The sequence below is a fragment of the Danio rerio genome, chromosome 22 (assembly GCF_052040795.2).
Source record: "Danio rerio strain M-AB ecotype USA chromosome 22, GRCz13ab, whole genome shotgun sequence".
In the NCBI taxonomy this organism is placed as follows: Eukaryota; Metazoa; Chordata; class Actinopteri; order Cypriniformes; family Danionidae; genus Danio; species Danio rerio.
Window position 1 is genome coordinate 21,900,311 of NC_141042.1, and position 24,093 is coordinate 21,924,403.

General features: G+C 36.4%; 4 protein-coding genes across 18 annotated transcripts in view; 3 read left to right on the forward strand and 1 right to left on the reverse strand.

Annotated features, from left to right (window-relative positions):
• cpamd8 (C3 and PZP like alpha-2-macroglobulin domain containing 8) overlaps window positions 1-10,099 on the forward strand; it is a 57,870-nt gene extending 47,771 nt beyond the window's left edge. For 3 of the 5 annotated variants that reach the window (XM_087304275.1, XM_087304274.1, XM_087304276.1), the window contains 3 exons: window positions 4,536-4,613; window positions 7,318-7,510; window positions 8,875-10,099. In XM_087304275.1, coding sequence (XP_087160401.1) covers window positions 4,536-4,613; window positions 7,318-7,510; window position 8,875 — 272 coding nt within the window. In that variant the 3' untranslated portion in view covers window positions 8,876-10,099. The remainder of the gene's footprint in view (window positions 1-4,535; window positions 4,614-7,317; window positions 7,511-8,874) is intronic. The other 2 variants (XR_015521933.1, XR_015521934.1) reach the window with 1 other exon arrangement.
• Window positions 10,100-11,217: 1,118 nt separating this feature from the next.
• On the forward strand, window positions 11,218-18,186 carry cimap1d (CIMAP1 family member D). 2 transcript variants are annotated; one of them, XM_087302193.1, is made up of 4 exons: window positions 11,218-11,546; window positions 14,311-14,421; window positions 16,680-16,793; window positions 16,914-18,186. In XM_087302193.1, the coding sequence occupies exons 2-4, from the start codon at window positions 14,409-14,411 to the stop codon at window positions 17,390-17,392; spliced, it is 606 nt and encodes a 201-aa protein (XP_087158319.1). In that variant the 5' UTR covers window positions 11,218-11,546; window positions 14,311-14,408; the 3' UTR covers window positions 17,393-18,186.
• A 1,049-nt stretch (window positions 18,187-19,235) lies between these two features.
• Window positions 19,236-20,741, reverse strand: cks2 (CDC28 protein kinase regulatory subunit 2). 2 transcript variants are annotated; one of them, XM_087302941.1, is made up of 4 exons: window positions 20,584-20,741; window positions 20,160-20,287; window positions 19,643-19,719; window positions 19,236-19,566 (listed from the first exon to the last, which is right to left on the reverse strand). In XM_087302941.1, the coding sequence occupies exons 1-3, from the start codon at window positions 20,646-20,648 to the stop codon at window positions 19,676-19,678; spliced, it is 237 nt and encodes a 78-aa protein (XP_087159067.1). In that variant the 5' UTR covers window positions 20,649-20,741; the 3' UTR covers window positions 19,236-19,566; window positions 19,643-19,675. The 2 variants fall into 2 exon arrangements, with proteins under 2 accessions (XP_087159067.1, NP_001038434.1); NM_001044969.2 differs by having other exon boundaries at window positions 19,236-19,719; window positions 20,584-20,722.
• Window positions 20,742-20,767: 26 nt separating this feature from the next.
• shc2 (SHC (Src homology 2 domain containing) transforming protein 2) overlaps window positions 20,768-24,093 on the forward strand; it is a 45,488-nt gene continuing 42,162 nt past the window's right edge. For 2 of the 9 annotated variants that reach the window (XM_087302951.1, XM_087302956.1), the window contains exons 1-2: window positions 20,869-21,016; window positions 23,604-23,642. The gene's annotated coding sequence lies outside the window, so the exon portion shown is untranslated. Of the gene's footprint in view, window positions 21,017-23,408; window positions 23,437-23,489; window positions 23,643-24,093 lie in introns of those variants that run through there. The other 7 variants (XM_087302953.1, XM_087302957.1, XM_087302958.1 and 4 more) reach the window with 6 other exon arrangements.

The following is a 24,093-nucleotide window of genomic DNA, read 5'->3' on the forward strand; positions in this document are numbered from 1 at the left end:
ACAAAAATGCTTGCAGCACACACACAGCTTTGCTGTATCGGCCCTGACATGCAACAAACCCTGTGGATTATGGAAACAAACTAATACAACCCTTCATGAACGGCTAAATACTGTGTGCCGTGGGTCCGTGGACGCGGTCTCACCCAGTCATCAACATAGGGTCACACAGCTTGGCACTGGCAGGTCTGTCTTGCCTTCGAAAAGCACACGCTGTCATGAATAATTGAGAAGCAGGCTCTTCTCATAGGATAAGAATACTCAGCTATGAATACTTGTTGTGCTACGTCATTGATTTTGATCCAGCCACAAAAATCATTTTAAACCCGGAAGATGAAATTAGCTGACAAAAGCTCAAAATTATCTAGTTTTCCCCACAATTAAAGTTAACAGGTGCTAACATTGTCTTAAGTTATACTTAACACACACAAATCTGTCAAAATCTCAAAAAAAGTACAAAAGGTTTTTTGAACCTTTAAGGTTTAACTTGTAAATAACCGGCAGATGTATATCACCTGAAGGCTGCAGGATTGTAGTTTTCCTGAAGCAGGATTGGAGATCCCTAACCTAGATGTTTCTCCATAAACAGAAACCCCCACTCTTTCTAACAAGTTAAAAGACCTAAGCTTTGCAAACCTGTTTCATTACTAAACTCGTTTTCACTAAGATTTATGCCATGTGAACTTGAACCAGGTGCTACCCTCCCCAAACACTTTTGGATGAATTCATCCTTGTTGCATAATTAGAGACATGTATTTTTGCTTCCTTTTAAGAGGCTCATGAGCAGGACTTTCAGATAATCACAGACATAGGCATCTGAGGAAAAAACTACAGAAGTTTCACCCCAAACAACCTCTGACCTGTGGGCAGAATTTACAAGAAATGTCTTAAGACAAATTCTAAGAAGTCTTGTTACTACTGTAAGGACAATGATTTAAAATTGCATATATTTTCTTGAGAAGGTTTTTTTTTTTTTTTTTTTTGTAAAGAAAAAAATTAAAGATATCATCTAATGTGCAGTGGTTCTTGCTGGAGAGTCAATGTAAATGACCTCACAGTTGTCTTTTTACACTAAATTGCCATTAGAATTGCACCTGGGTTTTAAATAGCTATTTTGAAAGACCTTGTCCCAAGATGTTGTGGTCTGTTCCATTCATTTGCACTCAACATAGCTGACCTTTGGTGATTCTTTGATCTTTTTTATGAATAGTTTTTAAGTAGTTTATTTAAAATGTTTTGGCTTTGGATCATTCTTAACTCTTTTTCCTACGACTGACCATTTTTTGTCAATCCATATTTTTACCATAATATGGTAGCGGCGCCAACAAATAATCACATGTGGTCTAACATGATCAAACATTCAGTGTTCAAAACTGCATAATGTTGCTGAATTAAAGTGCAGAACACACAAAATAAATAGCTTAGGAATTGTAGTTAGACTCAATCTATATTGACTATAATTCTGAATTCAATCAAGGTTTTTTCAATGAATGTGATTTTGCTCAGCTTTTAGTTATCAAAATGTTGCTTTTCATGAACCTTGCTCATATTATCCAGGGTTTAAAAAAAAGTGTTGTTGCTCTGTTATTCTTAAATTTTAAAATAATAAAAGAGCAGGTTTGACGATCCGGTCCCTGATTTGAACTACTGCATCATTTTGGTGTCTAGTCGAGATTTGCATCTTGCCACTTGACATCCTGTTCCTTTTTTTATACCGAAGCTGAGATTAAAGCCTCATTCACTGGAGCATCAAAGAGAATCAAAGTGTTTTCAGTACTTTGCAATTATTCATGTTCAGACAGGCCTGATTTGAGGAATCAAACCCCTGAAAGACTGAGTTGTGTGTACCTGCTTTGGGAAGAACAGCTGTTCAGGTGTCGCAGTTGCAGATAATATAAACATACATACGCTCATGCACCAGTGTATATGGTGTATTACAGGGCTCCCCAAATGACAGAGCGCTTTTGTCCATAGCCCTTTGACAGAGAAAAGCAAGGGGTGGCCAGAGGGTTAGAAAAATCCTGTCACATTCCTTTCCGACGCGCAGACTAATAACAAAAGGGCTTTCTTGTTTTACAGAGGACTGCCATCAAGAGGGGAACACAAAATGTTACATGGGAATTCTGTGCTAATGTTGTTGAGAATTGAGAACATTGGGAATATTTGTATTATTTGTTGCCTCAAAGGATTGATTTGAGAAATATGAATGCCTCTTGGTGTAATTTAATTTTACAAATCAATTCAAATTGTCTGTTTCAAAGAATCAATACCAAATTATCATACATTTTCTTCTGTGTATTACAAAAAAAGTGTCATTAGCCATGTTTTCATCCCACCAACCTGATTTCAATAAGTAGGACATGCTCCTGGATTAACATCTATGTTGATCCTGGAATAACATTCCAATCAGCCAATCAGAATTAAGGGATACGTTTACTGCTTGTTGAGGTTAGGCTTATGGCTAGCTTTATGCACCTCTACATGATTGTTATCAAACTATTGTTCCCCTCTGATATTGGGAGTAATGTACAGGTATGGTTGATTAGGGGTAGAGATTAGGTATGGATTGCATTTTCAAACACAAATGATGTTGCAGGATCAACATAGATGTTAATCCAGGATCGCATCGTACATGGCAAAATCATGACGTGCTTTCCATCCAAAGATATGAATCAAACTTCTGCTCAAAACTGTAACGTTGCAAAAAACCTTTGTGAATAAAGCACCATTTCCATACAATGAGTCAAAGAAAACAAAATTGGCCCTTCCTGATAAACTTGCGGCAAATGTCAGAAAGAAAAATGGAATTTGCTGCAGTAGGAAAATAAATTACTTTCGCCTCTGAAGATGAAGACAAACTGCAATAAGTACATAGTGGAGGAACGAGACCACTCTTTTGGAGCAAACCACTCAATACAATTCTTGGAGTTAATAATACCGAACCACTTTGATGACAGACTTTGGCTGAGGGATTTTAATATGATCAAAATAACTTTAGAGATATTTTACAATATGGTTTGTCCAGTAATACCTTCCCAACAAAACCACATTACTTTGTTTGATGTGCATCCTATAATATATACTTTTAAAGAATAAATAGTTTTGCATGTGCATTTTTTTAATTTACATGCATCTTAGTATTTCCATTAAGCATTTTTTATGCTACATTCTAACAAAAACATACAGAAAACATACAGGTAGCTACCCAGCAGTCACAGGGCGTCAACATAACGTCAGATTTACATGGTTTACCCCAACGTCATGGGATGTTGCATTTTGTTTGGAAATGAAAATCAGATTGACACCAGAAGGTCAGGTTGATGTGAATGTCAAACGTCAGACAGACGTTACATTTTCGTTACTTTCTCAAAACAACCTAAAAACAACAAAATATCAACGTCTAATGATGTTACAACTTGATGTTGTGTGGACGTTACAACTATGATGTCTATCAGACGTTGGATTTTGGTTGCCATACTCGACAAATAAATGTCAGCATTTTATGTCAATATTTGACATTATATTTGACATTGGTTTAGGATGTTGGCTCGACGTTAGATTTTGGTCACTTTCCAACACAACCTAAAATCAACCAAATATCAACGTCATTTCACATCGTCATTGGATCTCAAAATAACATTGTCCTTAGATGCTGCCAACCTAACCTTATCTAACCTTAATGTCTTGTGTGTCTAAGTAGTCTCAGATAAAAATATACCAAAAATTGTACTAGACTGAGAAACCAGATATGAAACACTGAGCAATTCATATATTTGTTTCTTCCCTCAGGAATTACGTAGAATTTATTTTTTTGACTTGTTCATGTGTGTATTGAATTGAATTGAATTGAATTTTATTTGACAGATTTTAGACAAACTGTACAAAAAGTGTTCCATACACTTTGTTAAAAAAAAACTTTCGAGGATAAAAACACATTAAAGCCCTGGGCTTATTTCCATTGTGGTCCTCTGTTAAATAAAAACAATGTATGGCTTCAAAATACCAATGATGCATAAAACAAACAGTCGCCACAGTGGTACGAACAGTCAACTTATCCAGCACATTTTCTACACAGCTAATGGCCTTCCAGCCGCATCCCTATTCATACTCAAGTAACATATAAATTAAAACATCCTCGTCCACCATGCAAACTAATTATCCTCATCAAACAACCATCTTTTGATAGCTTTTTTGAACAACCTTAAATCTTTTATTTCCTTGATTGATTTTGGTAGTTTGTTCCACATGATTGCACTTGTATATAAAAACATATTTTTCCCCACTAAACTTCTAAATTTAAATAATCAAATATTAAAATCCCAACCCCTAATACTGTATGAATGCTGTTGCCTCACCATTTGAAAATAGTTCATCAAATAACTAGGAACCACATTATTAAACATTTTACGTACCATTCCCAGTTTTAAAAAACACACTCTATTACTAACAGTTAACATACCTAATTTATTAAAAGACTCTTTGTGCAAATGTGCTCTAGGATGCATTTTTAAAATGACTTTTCTATTGTCATCCTACAGCGGGGGTAGTAGCTGTAGAAGAACGAGAGCGTGCGACAGGAGAAGAACCAGAGCAGGAACCTATACTCATTCCTGCAGGTATCATCCTCTCTTTTCCTTTTCTTTAAACACATCTGCATCAGTGCCCTGCAGGCGTGAGCGTGTGCCACACACAGGCAGGTGTTGAAGAGTTCAGCGATCAGGATCAGAAGCTACTTGCAAAGAAGCGTATGCATGCACAGGCCTGCATATTAGCCCAGACTACATTAATGCTCTGATAATTAGCATCCCAGTCTCTTGTCTCTTACCTCGCACCCTCTGAAACACCATTAAATGTGAGGAAAAGTTAGCTTAATTTGGATCTTAAATATTTATATCTGAAATCTTACCTGCTGTGTCCACTGGTTGCGAGATATTACTGTAGTATATTTAGCTAGATATAGATACAGCAAATTTTGTCATTAGCACAATATGCACTAATTGTTTTGTGTGTCTGTGTGTGTGTGTGTGTGTGTGTGTGTGTGTGTACACTATCAATTGGTGTATACTTTGAAAGGCTATGTTCGGCTGTGCTTATAAAAAAACAACAACTGAAGTATACCTTAGGCTTTAAGCTCATTACAATGAAGGTAATTTGATAAGGAAAAACATTACAACCCATTAAGTAGCAAAATTAGCACTTAAGGCAAGTTGGAAGTGCTCATAATATCACATGCGCATTCAGCTAGGTGTGTGTGAGTGTATTGTAGGTATGTGCGTATGTGTCCTCTGGAAAACTCCCAGACTGATTAGAGAAGACTCTGTGTTTTGCAGAGTTGTTAAGACTTGTCCTGTGTTGTGTTTGGGCTGAGAAAATGTGCCTATAGGGCTGTGGTTGTTGGGGTTTCTCAAGGTTATGGTTTTGGCCCGCTTTTATTTTCTTTTTTCCTGTGCCTAGGTGCCACCTGTTTAAATGTTTGTGGGAATTCACAGTTCTTTTTATGCTTGAGATAATTACGAATTTTGTTTGCAGCTCTTAATGGCTGAGGTGCCATTTGCAAATCTGTTTTGGGAAACTCGACTTTTTAAGCCACATTACCCGCATAGCGGAAATTTAGCATTTCCAAGTCACAGGTTTAGCTTTGCTCCTTGATCAACAATGTTTTTTCAAAGCAGAATGTTCTAGCTGAACAAATATTTCAAAATACGCACATAAATTTCAAATAATTGACATTTATTCTACTTAAGGTGACATGGTGGTTCAGTTGTTAGCACTGTCGCCTCACAGCAAAAATATTGCTGGTTCGAGTCCTGGCTGGGCCAGTTGGCATTTCTGTGGGGAGTTTACATGTTCTGTCCGTGTTTGCGTGAGTTTCCTACGGTTGATCTGGTTTTCCCCACAGTCCAAAGACATGTGCTATAGGTGAATTGGATAAAACTAAATTGAACTTAGTATATGAGTGCGAAAGTGTGTAGGTGTTTCCCAGTAATGGGTTGCGGCTGGAAGAGGATCCACTGTGTAAAACATATGCTGGAATAATTGGCGGTTCATTCCACTGTGGCAATCCCTGATAAATAACGGACTGTCAAAGAAAAATGAATGAATGAATATGCTACTTATCTATTACCTTAATTTGATGTATGATGTATACATGTTGCAGGATAACATGGGAAATAAGAAGCCCCATCAATTCCAGGTATAAACTCAGAGTGGGAATAAGGCATTTATTATCCTTCATGATTAAGTGCTGCTGAGCAGCTGTGTTGACAAAAGCCCATAAGCTGGGATTTTATTTTAAGCATCTCATTTATGGACATTTCTACATTGAAGCCCTGCAAACATTCTCTGTGGAAAGATAAATTAGTTAAAACATCCAAGCTGTGAATTCCTAACATTTGAGATACATTTAAACACTTGACTAATGGAGTCAGGTAGCGTTTCTGGATTATATAAGCAAGGAACTCCCCCTACAGGCCATTATGCACATAAATTATTTTTTTTTTCCTCAAGTAGTTACATTTGCTAACTGTAGTATTTTAAAACTATTTAATACTAGGGCTGCATGATGTTAGAAAATCTAACACTGGAATATTTTTTTATTCTGCGATATATAATCCGATATGAATACAATTTCACTAGATGAGTTGAATAAATATTTGGAAGAAATTTGAAGGAACTCAAGAATTGAATGGGATGATTCTGTTGGGGAGTATACATGCATAAAATACAAGAAACAAATCTACAAGCATAGCTAATTAAAGGAAAGGATACCAATTAAATAAACAGCGTTTGATAGTTTTCCCATGAGTCAAACTGTATTCAGGTATAGAGATATTGAATAAACAATATATAAAACAATACTGGATAGTCTTCGTTGTATAAACAATTCAGTCGTTATTAATTTGTCAAAGTTACAAACGGTACAATTTCTTAGGCCTGAATGCTCTTAAAAACCTCACATGGTCACAAACAAGTCTCCAAAAACACCTGTGAAATGATAACTTATAATCCAGACTCAACATTGCATATGTTCGCGATGTGACTATTGCGAATGATAACAATGTGATATTGATGCTGAAATAATATATTGTGCAGTCCTATTTAATACAATAGCAAAAACGTACAAAAAAGTGGACCAAAAACATACACTTGCAGGACACCATCACCATATTTCAAGTAATTCAATATATAAGTAGGCCACCATAGTCATCATTAAACACTAGCTTTCCTTTAGTACTGATTTATATCTATATTTATGAAGCGAATCATGCATATGTCTACATTAAAACTGACCTCCAACATGATTGACCCCCTTTTTTGCAGGAGGAGAGGAGCCAGGCTCTGTGGCTGAGGTTTCTTACTATTCGTATGAGTACGACCCTGACACAGACAGCTTTTCACCAGATAGCGAGGAGAAATTAGTGCCTATAGGAGAAGAACAGGACACACCAGACACCGCGCAGCCTTTGAGCAGACATATCCTCACAGTGGACACAAAGGACTCACCTGAGCGATGGTGAGATAATACTCATTTACTGCAACTAAAAATTGCATAAAATCATTGTCTCTCCATTATTAAAAAAAAAATGCTCTCGCCGGCCACTTTATTAGGTACACCAGTCCAACTGCTATTTAACGTAAATTTTTTATCAACCAATCACATGGCAGAACCTCAGTGCATTTTTGCATGTAGACATGGTCAAGACGATCTGCTGCAGTTCAAACTGAGCATCAGAATGGAGAAGAAAGCTGATTTAAGTGACTTTGAATGTGACATTGTTGTTGGTGCCAGACGGGCTGGTCTGAGTATTTCAGAAACAAATGATCTACTGGGATTTTCACGCACAACTATCTTTAGGATTTACAGAAAATGGTCCAAAAAAGAGAAAATATCCAGTAAGCGGCAGTTCTGTGGGCAAAAATGTCTTGATGCCAGAGGTCAGAGGAGAAGGGCCAGACTGGTTCAAGCTGATAGAAAGGCAATAGTAACTCAAATAACCAATCGTTACAACCGAGGTCTCCAGAAGAGCATCTCTGAACACACAACACGTCAAATCTTGAGGCGGATGGTCTACAGCAGCGGAAGACCACACCAGGTTCCACTTCTGTCAGCTAAAAACAGGGAACTGAGGCTACAATTCGCACACCATAATTGGACCATAGTATGGAGAAACAAATAGATTGGAAAAACATTGTCTGGTCTGATGAGTCTTGATTTCTGCTGCTACATTCGGATGGTAGAGTCAGAATTTGGCGTCAACAGCATGAAAGCATGGATCCATCCTGCCTTGTATCAACGGTTCATGCTTGTGGTGGTGGTGTAATGGTGTGGTGGATATTTTCTTGGCATATTTTGGTCCTGTTAGTACCAATAAAGCATCGTATCAACGCCACAGCCTACTTGAGTATTGTTGCTGACCATGTCCATCCCTTTATGACCACAGTGTACCCATCTTCTGATGGCTACTTCCAGCAGGATATAAATAGCCATGTCATAAAGCGTGAATTATCTGAGACTGGTATCTTGAACATGACAATGAGTTCACTGTACTCAAATGGCCTCCACACTCCCCAGTTCTCAATTTAATAGAGCACCTTTGGGATGTGTTAGAATGAGATATTCGCATCATGGACGTGCAGCTGACAAATCTGCAGCAACGGTATGATGCTATCATGTCAACATGGACCAAAATTTCTGAGGAATGTTTCCGGTATTGTTGAATCTATGCCACAAAGGAACAAGGCAGTTATGAAAGCAAATGTGGGTCCAACCTGGTACTAGTAAGGTGTACCTAATAAAGTGGCCGGTAAGTGTATGTTTGTTATTTAAATGTATAATGAGACTATTTGTCTGTTCACACATCTTCCCATATTCAACAGAAACTCCTGGAATCCAGCAGCAAGTGCGAGAGCTCAACATTGTACATTCTCTGTGAATATGTTTGTGTGAAAGAAGCGCTGGAAGAGACAGGTGAACCCCGTCTGTTGGAACGAAATGACAGCTCTTTTTGTGTGTGCGTGTGTGTTCAAAACGAGAGGCAATATCAGTACTCCTCTTGTTTTAAATTCATTTCCATAGCTCTTTATGTTTAGTGATATGACGTCTCCCTGTATTTCTCTAGTTTTAACAGTCTAGTATTTATGTCTGTAAGTATGATTTACCTAAAAATCCAATATTTTAATTGTTTTTGTTTACTATCTGTGGTATTTATTTGTGGCTAGTGCTTTTGTCTGATTGGTTCGTTCTCATGTAATTTCCTCAAATTTGCATTGAACACAATCTAAATGTGCTATAATTTGAAATGCACTTCCAGAGCAAAACAAAAAAGTGTGCTTTAAGGTGTGTAGCTATTTTTTATTTCTTATTAATGTCTGATTCGTTCACCGGAGAGGAGACTGTAACTGATATATAAGCTTCCTGTCCAGTCAGCCTGTGCTATTCTAGGCTCTGCCAATGCTTTGCTACATTCTCAGAAATAAAGGTATGCGAGCTATCACTGGGGTGGTACCTTTTCAAAAGGTAAATATTTGAACCAACAAGGTCCATATTAATACATCAAGGGTACATATTAATACCTAAAAAATACAAAAACGTTCCTTTAAAAATTTAAGGTACTAATACATACTTTTGAGGTACCAATATCGACCCTTTAAGTACAAATGAACAACTTGTACAACTTTTGAAAAGAAACCACCCCAGTGACAGCTTGCGTAACTTTGTTTCTGAGATTGTACACAAACTGGAATATAATTTGTACAGAATATAAGCTATTTTGACGAAAATACCATGCTAAATTGACCCTTTATTGGGCACTCATTGAAATACTACAAAATACCAAAACCATGGAAAGTTATTGAGGGTTAGAAGACTTCTATGATTTTAAAACACTAATTTTAAGTAGTAAATCAAGGTCAATGAAGTTACCATATTTGATTTTTTTTATTCAATAAAATTGTAAAAATGATAGCACCTAAAAAATCTGCATCATGATCATTAAATTAATAATACATTTTGGTTCATTTCACTGTGTATCCAGGTATAAAAGAGTGATTTTAATATTATTTACTGTATTGAAAGTTCCATAAAATAAATGATAAAAATGCATATTCTGCAAAGTATTCTGCCTATGTAAATTTCGAAAATTAATGTCAAAAGCGAAACATTTAGAAAACAATGAACAGAAATACATTTTAATGCAATCTGTATTGTGTGAAACGTTTGTTTTGCAATGCTTGAATTTCAATTTGCATACAATATGACCTTGTTTCTATTTACCGATGTTATCTAAAACAGGGATTCCCAATCTTTAAATCCCGCAACCCCTAAAATAAGAAGACTCGCGACACCCAAATTCCTCTTAGGTGGTTATACATATGCAAACGTTGCTCATACAACATTAGGCCTATATAAACATGAGCATATTGACAACTAGAGATGGCAAAAGTACACACACCCTTTACTAAAGTAGAAGCACAGACACTCATGTTTAAAATGTTTCTGGCAAAAGTTTAAGTACCGACTACACATTTGTACTCAAGTGTAAGTAAAGCATTACGGCCTGAAACATGTACTTAAGTAAAAAGTATTCATTACTAGTACCTGTTTTAGTTTCACAGTGCTAACTACTGCACATCAGGTATACATCTACTATTTAGGATGGATCTTTTGTGAATTGGAATGCAGCAGAAGTTTCTTTATGGACTAAAAACACTGTTACATCCAGTGTTGCCATCCTGTGGACAAACTAATTAATGAAAAAAATCAAGATGCTGTATACGGGTTAAAGTAGCAGGCAATCTGTTGACCCCCATTTAGCTTCAAGCTCTTTTAAGCAAGCGTGAAGTTCCTAGCAACACATTGACCCCATGTGTTGCATGTTGGCATTTACCTTTGGTTACCATAGCATCAGGCTTAACAGTTAATGTTTAATGTTTTTTTTCTGGTTAATGCAGTAGGTGGATATATCTACCATACCTACAACTCGCAATTTATATGCACTCAGAATTTTGACGCAATGCTATTTATGTTGATATAAAGAAATATGGTACGCACTCTTCTAGATGTTCATCTCTTCTAAAATATTAAGGGCCCACTTTATACAGCTTTGCAGGAGGGCCCCCAGGTGCTGGTCTCCCTGGTGACCCATGCTTGATGGTCCATCTCTGGCCTGTAAAGGCATGAAAGGGAATTGAGGGGAGGGATTAGCCTACCTGATGGAGATAATGTTACACCACGATGAATTCAAGTGATGACATCTTTGTGCTTCTGTCTCTCATATGCGTGTGTATATTTAATGGGTTTGGTGGCCCCTGACTGAGTCCACCAGCTTGAATGAAGATTACACCAAACTGTTCGTTTTTCTGATTTAAGTGACGGCTGTAATTATGACATCATCAGATGGAGGACCATGGAGAACTTGACTGAACTTGTCCAGTCCAAATGAGGTCAGGACTTTTTTACAGTGGACATCAGATTTTCGCCGGAAGGACGAAAACGACACCTGTTTCAGCTTCTTGGGTTTTTTTAATTGCTTGAAAAAGCTAATGCTGAGGTAAAAGCTAAATCCTTAATAGCTGCTCTTTGAGCTTGGTTTACTCAAATTTTATGAAAGTTGTCATAGGGACTTGATAAGGTCTACGGCTGACTATGCAGCAAACATAGTAAGCAAAGACTTTTACCTTCGGTCTCAAATGTGGTCATGACTATGAGTGAAACAGAAAAGAAGCGTCCAGTCATTGCTGGCAGAGAAAGAGGTAAGCTGTTTATATACTATTTCTACACTATGCAACACTACCTCTGCTGAAAGAATGCATGGAACAACAATCAACATTGAAGCCATGTTCCAACAAAGTTACCATTTGTATGAACAGTCTTACTACAAATACAGTAGTGTAGCAAATCCATAGTTTGGTTTTATTTGTGGTAAAATCTCTGTCAATTTTGATAAAGGTAGCAGCCTATCCATTACATGCAGATTGATAGATTGAACAGTTTATTTATTCGTATTACAATATTTTAGATTTAATAGATGATTTAAACTGCAACAATACAACTGGATATATTCATTGTTTACCTTAAATCTCCATCCTGTCGTCATTTCAGGCAGAAGTGACGCGAACGGTTTACAACTTCGACGCTCGGGCCTGCTGTTTGAAGTGATTATTTCTGCCTGTAGGTGGCAATGTGTTGACGTGAAAACTTTAGCCAGCAGTTTCATTCATTCAGATACAACTTTACGACGATGAATTAGGGTTTTATTATGCTATTATTTTGTACTATTTTGTTTATTATATGCCTGTTATTTGAAGGTTAAACTTAAATAAAGAAGGGAAGGGAAAGACAGACAGACGACTTGAAAGGATACAGCTGCGTCTACTGGGCATGCGCACATCAGTAGTACCCTAAATTGACACTAAAAAGTATTTTAAAGGTGCAGTAGGTGATTATCCTCAGAAACATTTTTTGTTGTGCTGTTTGAAAGTCTCTTCACATTCCAATAGTATTGATTTAAGTAAATGATCTAAATGTATCTATGTTTTTTTATATTTTGGGTGAGGCATAAGACTAAAAAATGTTCATCCAATTAGAATTTGTCAGGCTGACAATTCCCATAATCTGATAATTCTGATAAGTAGCCCAAACTGACTGTCACTCAGCAAATGTAAATTTGTACAACTGCGTAAAGCCGATTGCGTGTGCACACAAGAGAAAGAGCGACAGTGGTAAAAACAAATGCTGAATCAATATTAGAGTTAGTTTTGCATGCTGGAGGAATGCTGGACACCATGGCTGAAGTATTTCTCTTTGACAGGTAATGCTCTGTTTTAAAACTATTTTAGTCACGCAAAGCTGATGTAGATTTTGTTGTTACGAATGGGTTATATGCACAGAAGTGTTGTTCAGCCTCTAAAATCTTCCAGCGAAAGATTGATGTGACTATTTTCAGTTTCATAAAGGACCTTTTACAGCATCGATAATGAAGATTTTTATTTAATTTAATAACTAAAGATAAGTAAATAGCGCTATTCCGCCAAGCCTGCTTTTCTGAGGTGAAGTATACTGAGGTTTTATATCCACATTGGTTCATTTTTGAAAAATGACAACCTGTGACACGCTCCCAAATTGTTACCATGCTACTCTAAATATTTGCTCTGAAATAGAATGTAAGTTTGGCTTAGTAATAAGTGTAATTCCTGCACCATGCCGGCCAAACACTAAGCATACAGTAGTTGCCTTAGAACTACTAAAACTACTAGGCTACTAGAGAGTGAGACCAGCGATCCTTGCATGCATGAAATGCATCACAGCATGTGGGCCAGACATGGCCCTGGATTGGTAGAGATGGCACCGTCTTAGGGTGGCACATAATGCTTGGCCAAGATGTTAATAATTAATATGTGTGCCTTGTTAGTTTGCCTGTCTTGACCCACATTTAAAATACATTTTTATTATTTTCAAAAAAAAAATTCTACCAATCAGGTCGCTTTGAGAAAAAGCACACCTAAAGCACAATGATTCGTGGGTTTATTAATTTCATTGCAGTCGTGATACACCAATATATCTGGCCCGGTTCAGGCTCAGTTATGGGTTGTAACTTTGGGGTATTTGGCCCAGATATGGTTTATGTTTGGCCCTTGTCTAGAAGACAGACTTGGCTCAGTCATGTGCCGTGATTCATTGTGGCATGATGAGGGCCAAGCAAAAGCTGATTGTGTGGGTCAGAGCTGGGCCAGAGATATTTTGCTATGTGTTACTTTCATTGTTGTGTATTGTGTGTGTGTAGCAGTCTTGAAGCAGGATTAAGTTAAAGGGAAACTGACCTTATTACCAATAAAAGTTTCTGTAAGGCTTGTTTTTTGTAACAAATGCTTCCAATGTCTCCAGTAACATTTTCCTTTAAGTGCAGATTAGTTACTTTTTCCTCCAAAGGTCACACTTTCGAGGGAGGTTACGATAACTCGGTGTCCAGGCCTGTTAAAACATGTTGAAGTAAATGTAAAAGAATGTTCTGTGCTCCCAGTAGCCCTCACAAACATTTGTGGGCTGATGTCATGGCATTCCCCTGGTAGTATCAGAGAAGATAGCCAAAGGCATTGTCTGTCCTCCACTCCAGGAAAAACCATCACGCCACTGCGATGAGCTCACATTCCTGCTGGGCTGCATCTACAGGGTGTGGATCTTCCGAACAGATTCTGCTGTCACAACTGCTTGCCAAAAATGCATTACTACATATTTCTGATTGCTTGCACAGGCAGGGCTGTGCATATGTTGGGTGGTTGCATGATTATGGTGTTTGTCACGGCTGTGTTTTCTAGGGCCAGGGCCTGGTCGATATATCCTTCCACCGGCGATTGGCTTTGTGGGCCACGATTTTACCAAGTCAACGAGTCCTGCTTATACCTTTCATGGAAGAATGAGTAACAACAGTGAGTTTGTAATGACATTTAGTAGCAAAACTAAAGAGTTATGTTTTATAGCCCATGTGACATGTTAGCGTTAAGGAAGCTGTATTTTTCTATTGCCACCACTAGAGGGAGACAGACAGCTGTACATTTTCATATTTCATCTTTGTGCTGGTCAAGGGTGCCCAAACTTTTTCTTATGAAGGGCCAAAAATCAAACTGAGGGCTGTGTGCTGGAGGTACATTAAAGTTTCCATAAATAATCTTCTAATTAATTTCCTAATATTTAAAAATAACTAGAAAACATTGCTTAAAATTATATTATTGAACACAGTATATTTTTAAAATGTTTAATGAAGTTATTACAGCAAAAACATAAACAATCCCATTAATACAATGGATATCAATGTTGAATACACTAAGCTGCACCAGTTTTGCTTTGATTTTCTCGCTGATGTCTTGTGCATTGCCTGATATCCGTCATGTGACAGTATTTACATTTTTTAAATATCTGATGAATTTACAAAACAAAAGAAATTAAAAAACAAACAAACAGAAGGTTACATTACATTTAAAATGATGACATTTTTCAAAGATATTCGCCCAAACCACCAACCCATCATTCTTCTCTTCTCAAATAGATTGGTAGGGCAAATCAAAGGTTAAAATGGGCCAACTATTTATTAACAATTTTCATTTATTTCTTTATTATTATTATTATTTTAAAGTACAAAAATGGTAAATTGTTCAAAATGTTCCCTTTAAATGTTTTACTTTTTCTACACCTAATTTCCTCTGCGTTTTACCCTAGGGTTTTACTGCATGGGTCAAAGACATCTAAAAATTACACAATTATTTTATATACATAGAAAACATAGTAAATATTTGTAGCATATACAGGTATATACAGTTAAGGTCAGAATTATTAGCCCCCTGTATATTTCCCCCCCAATTTCTGTTTAATGGAGAGAAGATTTTTTTTCTACACGTTTCTAAACATAATCGTTTAATTAACTGATTTCTAATAATTGATTTTCCTCATCTTTGCCATGATGAAAATAAATAATATTGTACTAGATATTTATCAAGACACTTCTATACAGCTTAAAGTCACATTTAAGGCATAACTAGGTTAATTAGGCAGGTTAGTGTAAATAGGCAAGTTATTGTATAACGATGGTTTGTTCTGTAGACTATTGAAAAAAAAATTGCTTAAAGGGGCTAATAATATTGACCTTAAAATAGTTTTTGAAAAATGTAAAACTGCTTTTATTCTATTTGAAATAAAACAATAAGATTTTCTCCAAAAGCAAAAAAAAACATTATCAGACATACTGTGAATTTTTTTTTCTCTGTTAAAGATAATTTGTGAAATATTTAAAAAAGAGAAAAAAAATCCAAAAGAGGGCTATTAATTCTGACTTCAACTGTGTGTGTGTATGTATGTGTATATATATATATATATATATATATATATATATATATATATATATATATATATATATATACATATATATATATATATGTATGTATTTATGTATGTATATATATAAATAATAAAAAAACACTGTCATACAACAAGGCACACTTTAAATTTGAATTAATACAATAATAATAAAACATGGAGAAATGCTATTTGTTTTATTTCTGCTAGAATAAAAGCAGTTTTTAATTTTTAAAAACTATTTTATCGTCAAAATTATTAGCCCCTTTAAGCAAAAATTTTTTCCATAGTCCACAGAACAAACCATCGTTATACAATAACTTGCCTAATTACTCCAACCTGTCTAGTTAACCTAATTAACCAAGTTAAGCCTTAAATGTTACTTTAAGCTGTATAGAAGCATCTTGAAAAACATCTAGACAAATATTATTTACTGTCATCATGGCAAAGATAAAATAAATCAGTTGTTAGAGATGAGTTATTAAAACTATTATGTTGAAGAAAATCTTCCTAGCGTTAAACGGAAATTGATAAAAAGAATTAAAAAGTCAGGCTAATACTTTTGACTTCATCTGAATATATATATATATATATATATATATATATATATATATATATATATATATATATATATATATATATATATATATATATATATATATATATATATATATATATATATAGATCTACATATATATATACACACACACACACACACACACACACACACACACATAGTAATTCTTGTAGTTAAACAGTTTGCTTAAGCAATAAGTACTATGATGTAAAATCTGACTAGTTCTTTCCTAAGTGATGTAAAGCTGTGTGTATTCTGCAGTGCATAACATTGACTGCAGTCCAGGGCCTAAATATCATATTGATGCCAAGCTGACTCGCTTTGGAAGAGACGGCACTCCTGCTTACTCCTTACATGGCAGGATGGAAAATCGAGGTAATCTGATTATCGTGTTAAAACAGTCACTTAATTACTGCTCCACTTCATGTCAAAACCACAAGGAAACACTTAAGAGTCTGACCGTTTTCAACTATTGTTTGTATTTGAAATTTGCAGGTGGGATACTCTCCACACCAGGCCCAGGAACATACAGTCCTGAAAAAGCTTCACTTTCTAGCACCCATCGCAAGCCGCCGTCCTACACCATGGGTTACCGTACTCAGTATCGCTCCATTGATGCTGTGCCGGCCCCAAACAAATACACCCTTCCTTCTCTCATAGGCTCCAATGTCCTGACCAAAACATCCAGTGCCAGTTACACCATCTCTGCAAGATGCAAATCTGGGGGTCTGGCTGAGAACTGGTCCAAAACTCCAGGTCCCAGTAGATATAACCGCACAGATCCCAGTGTCTACCTGCCAAGGCAGCCAGCATTCTCCATGTTGGGTAGACATGCTAATGGAAGGGAGGCCACACAAGTTCCTGGTCCTGGAAGTCATAACCCTGAGAAAGTGACTGCGCACAAGCCCAGGCCTCCTGCTTTCTCTTTAGGCATCAGGCATTCTGAGTTCGTCACTCCTTTAGTAGTAGATTAGTATTATTTTGAAGGCATGAGTGCTGCACGATATAAAAAAAAAAAAAAAACTCACATTACAATAATTAGTTTTTCTGCTCTATAAATACAATTGGACTTGGATGTTAGATTGCGATGTTGATGCTGAAAATGAAATGAAGATTGAAAAAAATGAAATGAAGCTTTTCAGATTTTAGTGCATCTTTTTAATATTTGTCACATAGAAAACTCTGATGTTAGGTAATAGATTGTTAGCATTTGTGTGACCTTCAGTCATGTGGAATTGATAACAAAAATATATATAGTTGATCAAATATTTTATAGCGGCATGATTCCAGTTACTTTTATTACAGAAATATTTTTTTATCTATAAAGATGTCAAATTTTGGTGTCAACATCAAATTTTATTTACAAAATGCATTTTATAAACTATAGTGATTTTAAAGTAAAGATTTAAAATGTTGCACACTGTCATAAGACGACGTTTATATTAGGCTAGATTTAGGTTGCCAGCATCTAAGGAAAATGTTATTTTGACGTCCAATAACGATGTAAAATAACGTTGATATTTTATTGATATTAGGTTGTGTTGGAAAGTCACCAAAATCCAACGTCGAGCCAACATCTTAAACCAATGTCATATTGAGATCAATTACTGACATTTATTCTTCAGGCATGGCAACCAAAATCCAATGTCTGATGGACGTCACATTGATAACATCTACACAACGTCAAGCTGTAACATCATTAGACATTGATATTTTGTTGTTTTCAGGTTGGAAAGAAATTAAAATGCAATGTCTATGCGATATTGGATCTTGATGTCGGCCTGACACTGGGTTCTGACTTCAACCCGATTTTTATTTCCAAACAAAATGCAAGGTCTTACGATGTTGGGGTACAACGTCAATCTGTCATCATGTGCCTGCTGGGTCTTGCTGAGGGTAAAATCTAGTGGTTTGATGGGCCAATGTAAAACTACAGAAAACGATAATCATTTAGTATTTTGCTGCACTCTGATCCTTAATTTGAGTCTTTTAACGTGTCGTCAAATGTTTCTTGTTGTAAATTTGGATGACTAAATTATTTGGTACATAAACGATTGTTACACAGAATCACATTTTAGTAGGTGTATTTTCTAAACCATGGTAAATAAAATGTATAATAGTTATTATAATTCAGCTCAACAGAAAACATTCTAATGCAGGGGTGCTCAACCCTGTACCTGAAAATATACCTTCCTGCAGAGTTCAGCTCCAACCCTGATCAAACACACCTGAATCAATTAATTAGGACCTGAACAGCACTTGATAATTACCGGCAGGTGTGTTTGATATGGGTTGCAACTAAAATCTGCAGGAAGGTAAATCTCCAGGAACAGGGTTGGTCACCCCTGTTCTAATGTTTAAAAAAAATATCTAAAGCAGGGGTGTCCAAACTCGGTCCTGGAGGGCTGGTGTCCTGCAGATTTGAGCTCCAACTTGCTTTAACACAGCTGCAAGGATGTTTCTATACTGCCTTGCAAGTGCTTGATTAGCTAGCCCAGGTGTTTCTGATTGGGGTTGGAACTAAACTTTGCAGGACATCGGCCCTCCAGGATTGAGTCTAGACATCCCTGATCTAAAGCAAGTGTGTCAAACTCAGTTCCTAGAGGGCCGTAGCCCGGCAGTTAAGTTCCAACCCTGCTTCAACACACTTACATGTAGGTTTCAAACAAGCCTAAAGGGCTTAATTAGTTTGATCAGGTGTGCTTATATAGAGTTGGAACTAAACTGGGCAGAGCTGCGGCCCTCCAGGAACTGAGTTTGATACCTATATATAATACATAATATAGATTATTATTACAAATTAGGATACAAGCGGGATAATAAAAAATAATATTTATTGATTTGTCAACAACAAATGTAGAACAACAAAGTCGACTGCTCAAGATACAAGTAGGAGATGTTAAACAACAGCAGTTCAGCAATGGAAAGCATCTTTAGCGTACAACAAAAACTATTCCTTCTATTCATGACAGGGGCGATTACTAGACCTGGAACACCATCCAACTTATTTTACATGACTTCAGTGTAGATCTAAAGAAAACACTTTGGGGAGGTGGAGGCAGCACTCGTTCATTCCCCTCTATAAGCTCCTGCTGCCGTCATCTCCAGACGAAAGGGGGAGGAGAAGTAACATTTCATTACCATAGATCTGCAAATAATAAAACTTATATACAAATCAAAACGTATGGAGAGAAATGCACGCATGGTCACAGCCGACCACGTACTGTAGTTTAACTTCAGATGACAATCTTGAAATCTCATTCCTTGGGAAGCGGCCTTCGGAATAGCAGGATGTGAGGCTCTGTATGGAAAAAGTGGAGGATTTCGGAATATTCATATTTTGGGGGGTATAATTCATTCAGGATTTCTAAAAGGTCTCCACTTATAAAGTAATTAAAGTTATAGTCTCCCAAAAGTGGAAATTTACTCACTATTTACTGGTTATAAACCTTTTGAGTTTCTTTTTTTCTGGTAAATACTCAAAAAATATATATATATTTTGAATAAACCTGAAAGCATTAACATCCATAGTAGGAAAAGCAAATACTATAGAAGTCAATGGTTACAGGTTTTCAGCATTCTTCAAAATATCTACTTCTGTGTCGAACAAAAGAAAGATACAGGTTTGAAACAATATAAGGTAAGTAAATTATGACAGAATTTTCACTTTTGGACAAACTGTCCCTTTAAGGTGTCAAAGTAGGTTTTAGATAATGTTATTAGATGTCCAAGAATACTAACCTGGTTTATGGATCATGTAATGAATCCAGCCCTGACTTTGCTGGACTCCCAGTCCTCTCCATTCCTCCTCTGACATTAAATGCGAGGAAGGCACCAATTTGGAAAGCTGTTTGGGAAGCATAACATGTCTATTTGGAAGAAGAGGAGCAATGTGTTAGTTTGACAAACTGATGTTATGTAACGTAAAGGTTTCACTGAACAGCTCTTCAAGCTGTCAGACAAAACAACGCTATTATTGAGACATAACTCAGAAAATACGCCGTAAACTGCGTATATACCGCCGTATTTGCGTACAATTTTAAGATATTTTATTAAAACAGCAAACAGCCAAATGACATAACAAGTTTTACGTTATGTTTAACGTTACGTTACCCGAAACTTAAAGTGAACAGAAAGGTGAAAGAAAACAAGTGAAAATCCTCACCTGTACTCGTATTCTTCGTCAGAATACTTGTCGGAATAGTAAATCTGCTTTTTCCCTGAAGACATCCTGTGTGATAAATGTTAAATTGAGTCTTAATTTAATGCGAAATACGAAATAAGTCTCGTATGCTCGTTACGGAGTGCCAGTGTTTTTCCTGTAAGGGCGCCGCTTCAGTTTTGAACTCAAACGGTCTCTCGCGCACGTGTGATTGGTCGAGTCACTTGCGGCTCCGCCTCTCTGCGCGCGCCTGCGTTTGACACATTTGACAGCACTGAGTGCACGCGCGAAGCTCTGTTGACCTGGTGAGGTCTGCAAAACACACGCCGTGTGTTTAAAATTATTCATTTTGTCTGTGGGGGACTAATGTTCTTGCCTTTATTTGTCTTAAAGAAAATTTATTTATTTCCAGCTTCAAGGCATTTTTTGGTTTTAGGTGAGTTTCAACCGTGCTACTGTGACAAAATGTGCGATATCAAGGATGACATTAAGCTAACGTTACTCCAAGAGTGTTTCTACCCTGTCATTTATATCTTGGCGATTTCATTTATTATAAAACTTTAAATGATAAACAAATTATAAAACGACACGGTAGACGTTTAAATTAGCATTAGAACAATGTTGTGTGAGATATGTCATGTGTAATTTCACATTGTAAATTAATAAATTGGTTAATCTAATTACCAATGTAGACTCAATGTGGCCGTGATTTAGGTTATAACATTTACAGTTTCACATTTACATTTTACAGTAGCCTAACAATTTTTTGTGTACATGATTTGAGCACATCTTCAAAAGTTCAGGACATATAAATGCTGTTTTAGAGTATATGAACAGCCATAAAAGCTTTTACTTTTTTTGTTGTTGTTGAACAGTCTTGTGTGGGCTACGTGTAGTAATAATATTTTCACAAGCACAAAGTGATTGTGTGACTTAACTATTACAAAGTGCAAAACACCCACTAATGACCCTAGGAACACAACATTTTATCCACCTACAAAATGAGATCAAAAGCTGAGGGGATAGTTCACCCATAAATTAAATTCTGTTCAGTTTTATGTTTATCTTTCAGTTGTTTCAAGTGAACAAAAGAACTGTAACCATTGACTTCCACTGTATTTTTTTTCCTACTATGAATGTCAATGGTTGCAGTTTTGTAGCTTTCTTCAAAATGTCTTCTTTTGTGTACAATATAGTTGAAGTCAGAATTATTAGCCCCCCTTTAAAAAAAAATGCATTTTTAAATATTTTCTAAATCTTGATTAATAGAGTAAGGATATTTTCACAGTATGTCTGATAATATTTTTTTCTTCTGGAGAAAGTCTTATTTGTTTCATTTTGACTAGAATAAAAACAGTTTTTAACTCTTAAAAAACATTTTAAGGTCAAACTTATTAGCCCCTTTGAGCTATATGGGCAACGCGGTGGTGTCGGCTGGGTCAGTTGGCATTGCTGTGTGGAGTTTGCATGTTCTTCCCGTGTTTGAGGTTTCCCCACAAGTTCAAAGACATGCGGTATAGAGACCCAGGTGAGGCTCGAACCAGAGACCTTCTTGCTGTGAGGCGACAGCACTACCTCATGCGCCACCGTGTCCCTCCCTCCCTCTCTCTCTCCCTCTCTCTCTCTCTCTCTCTCTCTCTCTCTATATATATATATATATATATATATATATATATATATATATATATATATATATATATATATATATTCCACATTTATTTTTTATTTTATTTACATTTTTTATTTATTTAAGTATAGCTACAAATATAGAGCTAAACATTTTCTTCATGTGGGGCGATTCAGTGGCGCAGTAGGTAAAGCTGTCGCCTCACAGTAAGAAGGTTGCTGGGTCGAACCTGGGGTAGGCTAAATTGTTTGTGTGTGTATGATTCCCAGAGATGGGTTGTGGCTGGAAGGGCATCCGCTGCGTAAAAGCGTGCTGGATAAGTTGGCGGTTCATCTTGCTGTGACGACCCCGAATTAATAAAGGGACTAAGCTGACAAGAAAATGAATGAATGAATTTTCTTCATATAGGCCTGGTTATTTCACAAAATCCTTATTAATGTTTCAAGCTAACCCAAAGTCTGTAAAGCTGTGATGGAGCATCTTCGAGCAAATGAAAACGTGCCTTTAAGATCAAATTGTTTGAGGTTTGCTCCATTTTATTCTTTTGTTGTCATCTTTTTTGAATGCTTTACCATTTAATGTCAGGGCTGCTGATTTGACCACAGTGTTCCTGTGACCTTTTTAACAAGCGCATGATGTTGTCAAGCACAGCAATGCGACATCAGAAAGCCTGCTTTATTGTTCATCTCATAAGGTTTCAGTCTTTGTTTTATATGACAATTTAAAGTTTTTGTACACATTGCTTGATTCATGGTGCTTTCTAAGCACCATGTATATCAGTCTGTACTTTATTTTAACACACCGTATGCACGTTTGAATCGTTTTTATGCTGTACCCTGTTAAAAAAAACAATCAAGTTTGCTAGATCTTTAACTAAAGGTTAACTTCAGTGACTCTTGTTAATGAATTACACAGTTTCCGTTTCACAAGTAAACATTTGGTTCAAGCTACAAATTCAAATGAAGAATGCGTTTGCGCATATGTTAACGCTACAATATCGAGCACGGTTTGTTTGTTAGAATAATAGCACACTGTAGATATACTACGATATGTTTAAAAGTTCAAATAAAGTAATTCTAAGCAGCATCAACCTTATCATCATCATCATTATAATGCATATGAAAGCTTATATATGCATCCATTTAAGCATTTAGCAACTTAAATATTGACACTTATAAGTGCACGAGAGCAGGAAACGGGTAGTCTGAATGGGCATGTCATGGTAGGAGGTGTGTATGTGTGATGGTGTGTGTTTCTGAACAAGGACACATGGTTCTAGCCTGTGGTTTGAGTGGTTTCTCTCCCCCTTCGGGCTCAAACTTTACATCTCATGACTCTAATGTGCTTCTACTTCTTTCTCTGCATTCAAAAACATAACTGTGCATGTATTTTGTAGGGCTGGAGCTGCAACCTAAAGCAGAGGGGAGTAGATTCGGTGAGTTAGCATTGCCTTTTTCTTTAGTATCTTAAATCTTTCTGTATTTACAGTAGCATGTTCTCATGTTGCAGTTTGTGATACGTTGCTTCAACCGTTTTAAATGAGGATGTGGTGTATGCCTGACATGTGTGTGTTTTCTTTTTTTTACTTTTGGTGTGTGTAGCAAATATTAATACAGCACCTTCACCCACATTGACCACAATTTGATGTTTAATGTCATGATAATATGTTCCAGCCAAAGTCACGGTAAATGTCACCCACTGTCTGGCATTGATCTATTTATTACGCGTATGTGACTTATGCATAGGGCTGTTTGCAATGTTCTTGTTTATCAGATTGAAATGTATTTTCCACTTTTGGCGTGGTGGTTTATTTTTAAATGAATGTGGCTGTTCTTATGTTGTCGCTTGACAAGCAGAAGTATTTATTTTGATATGCTATCAATTTA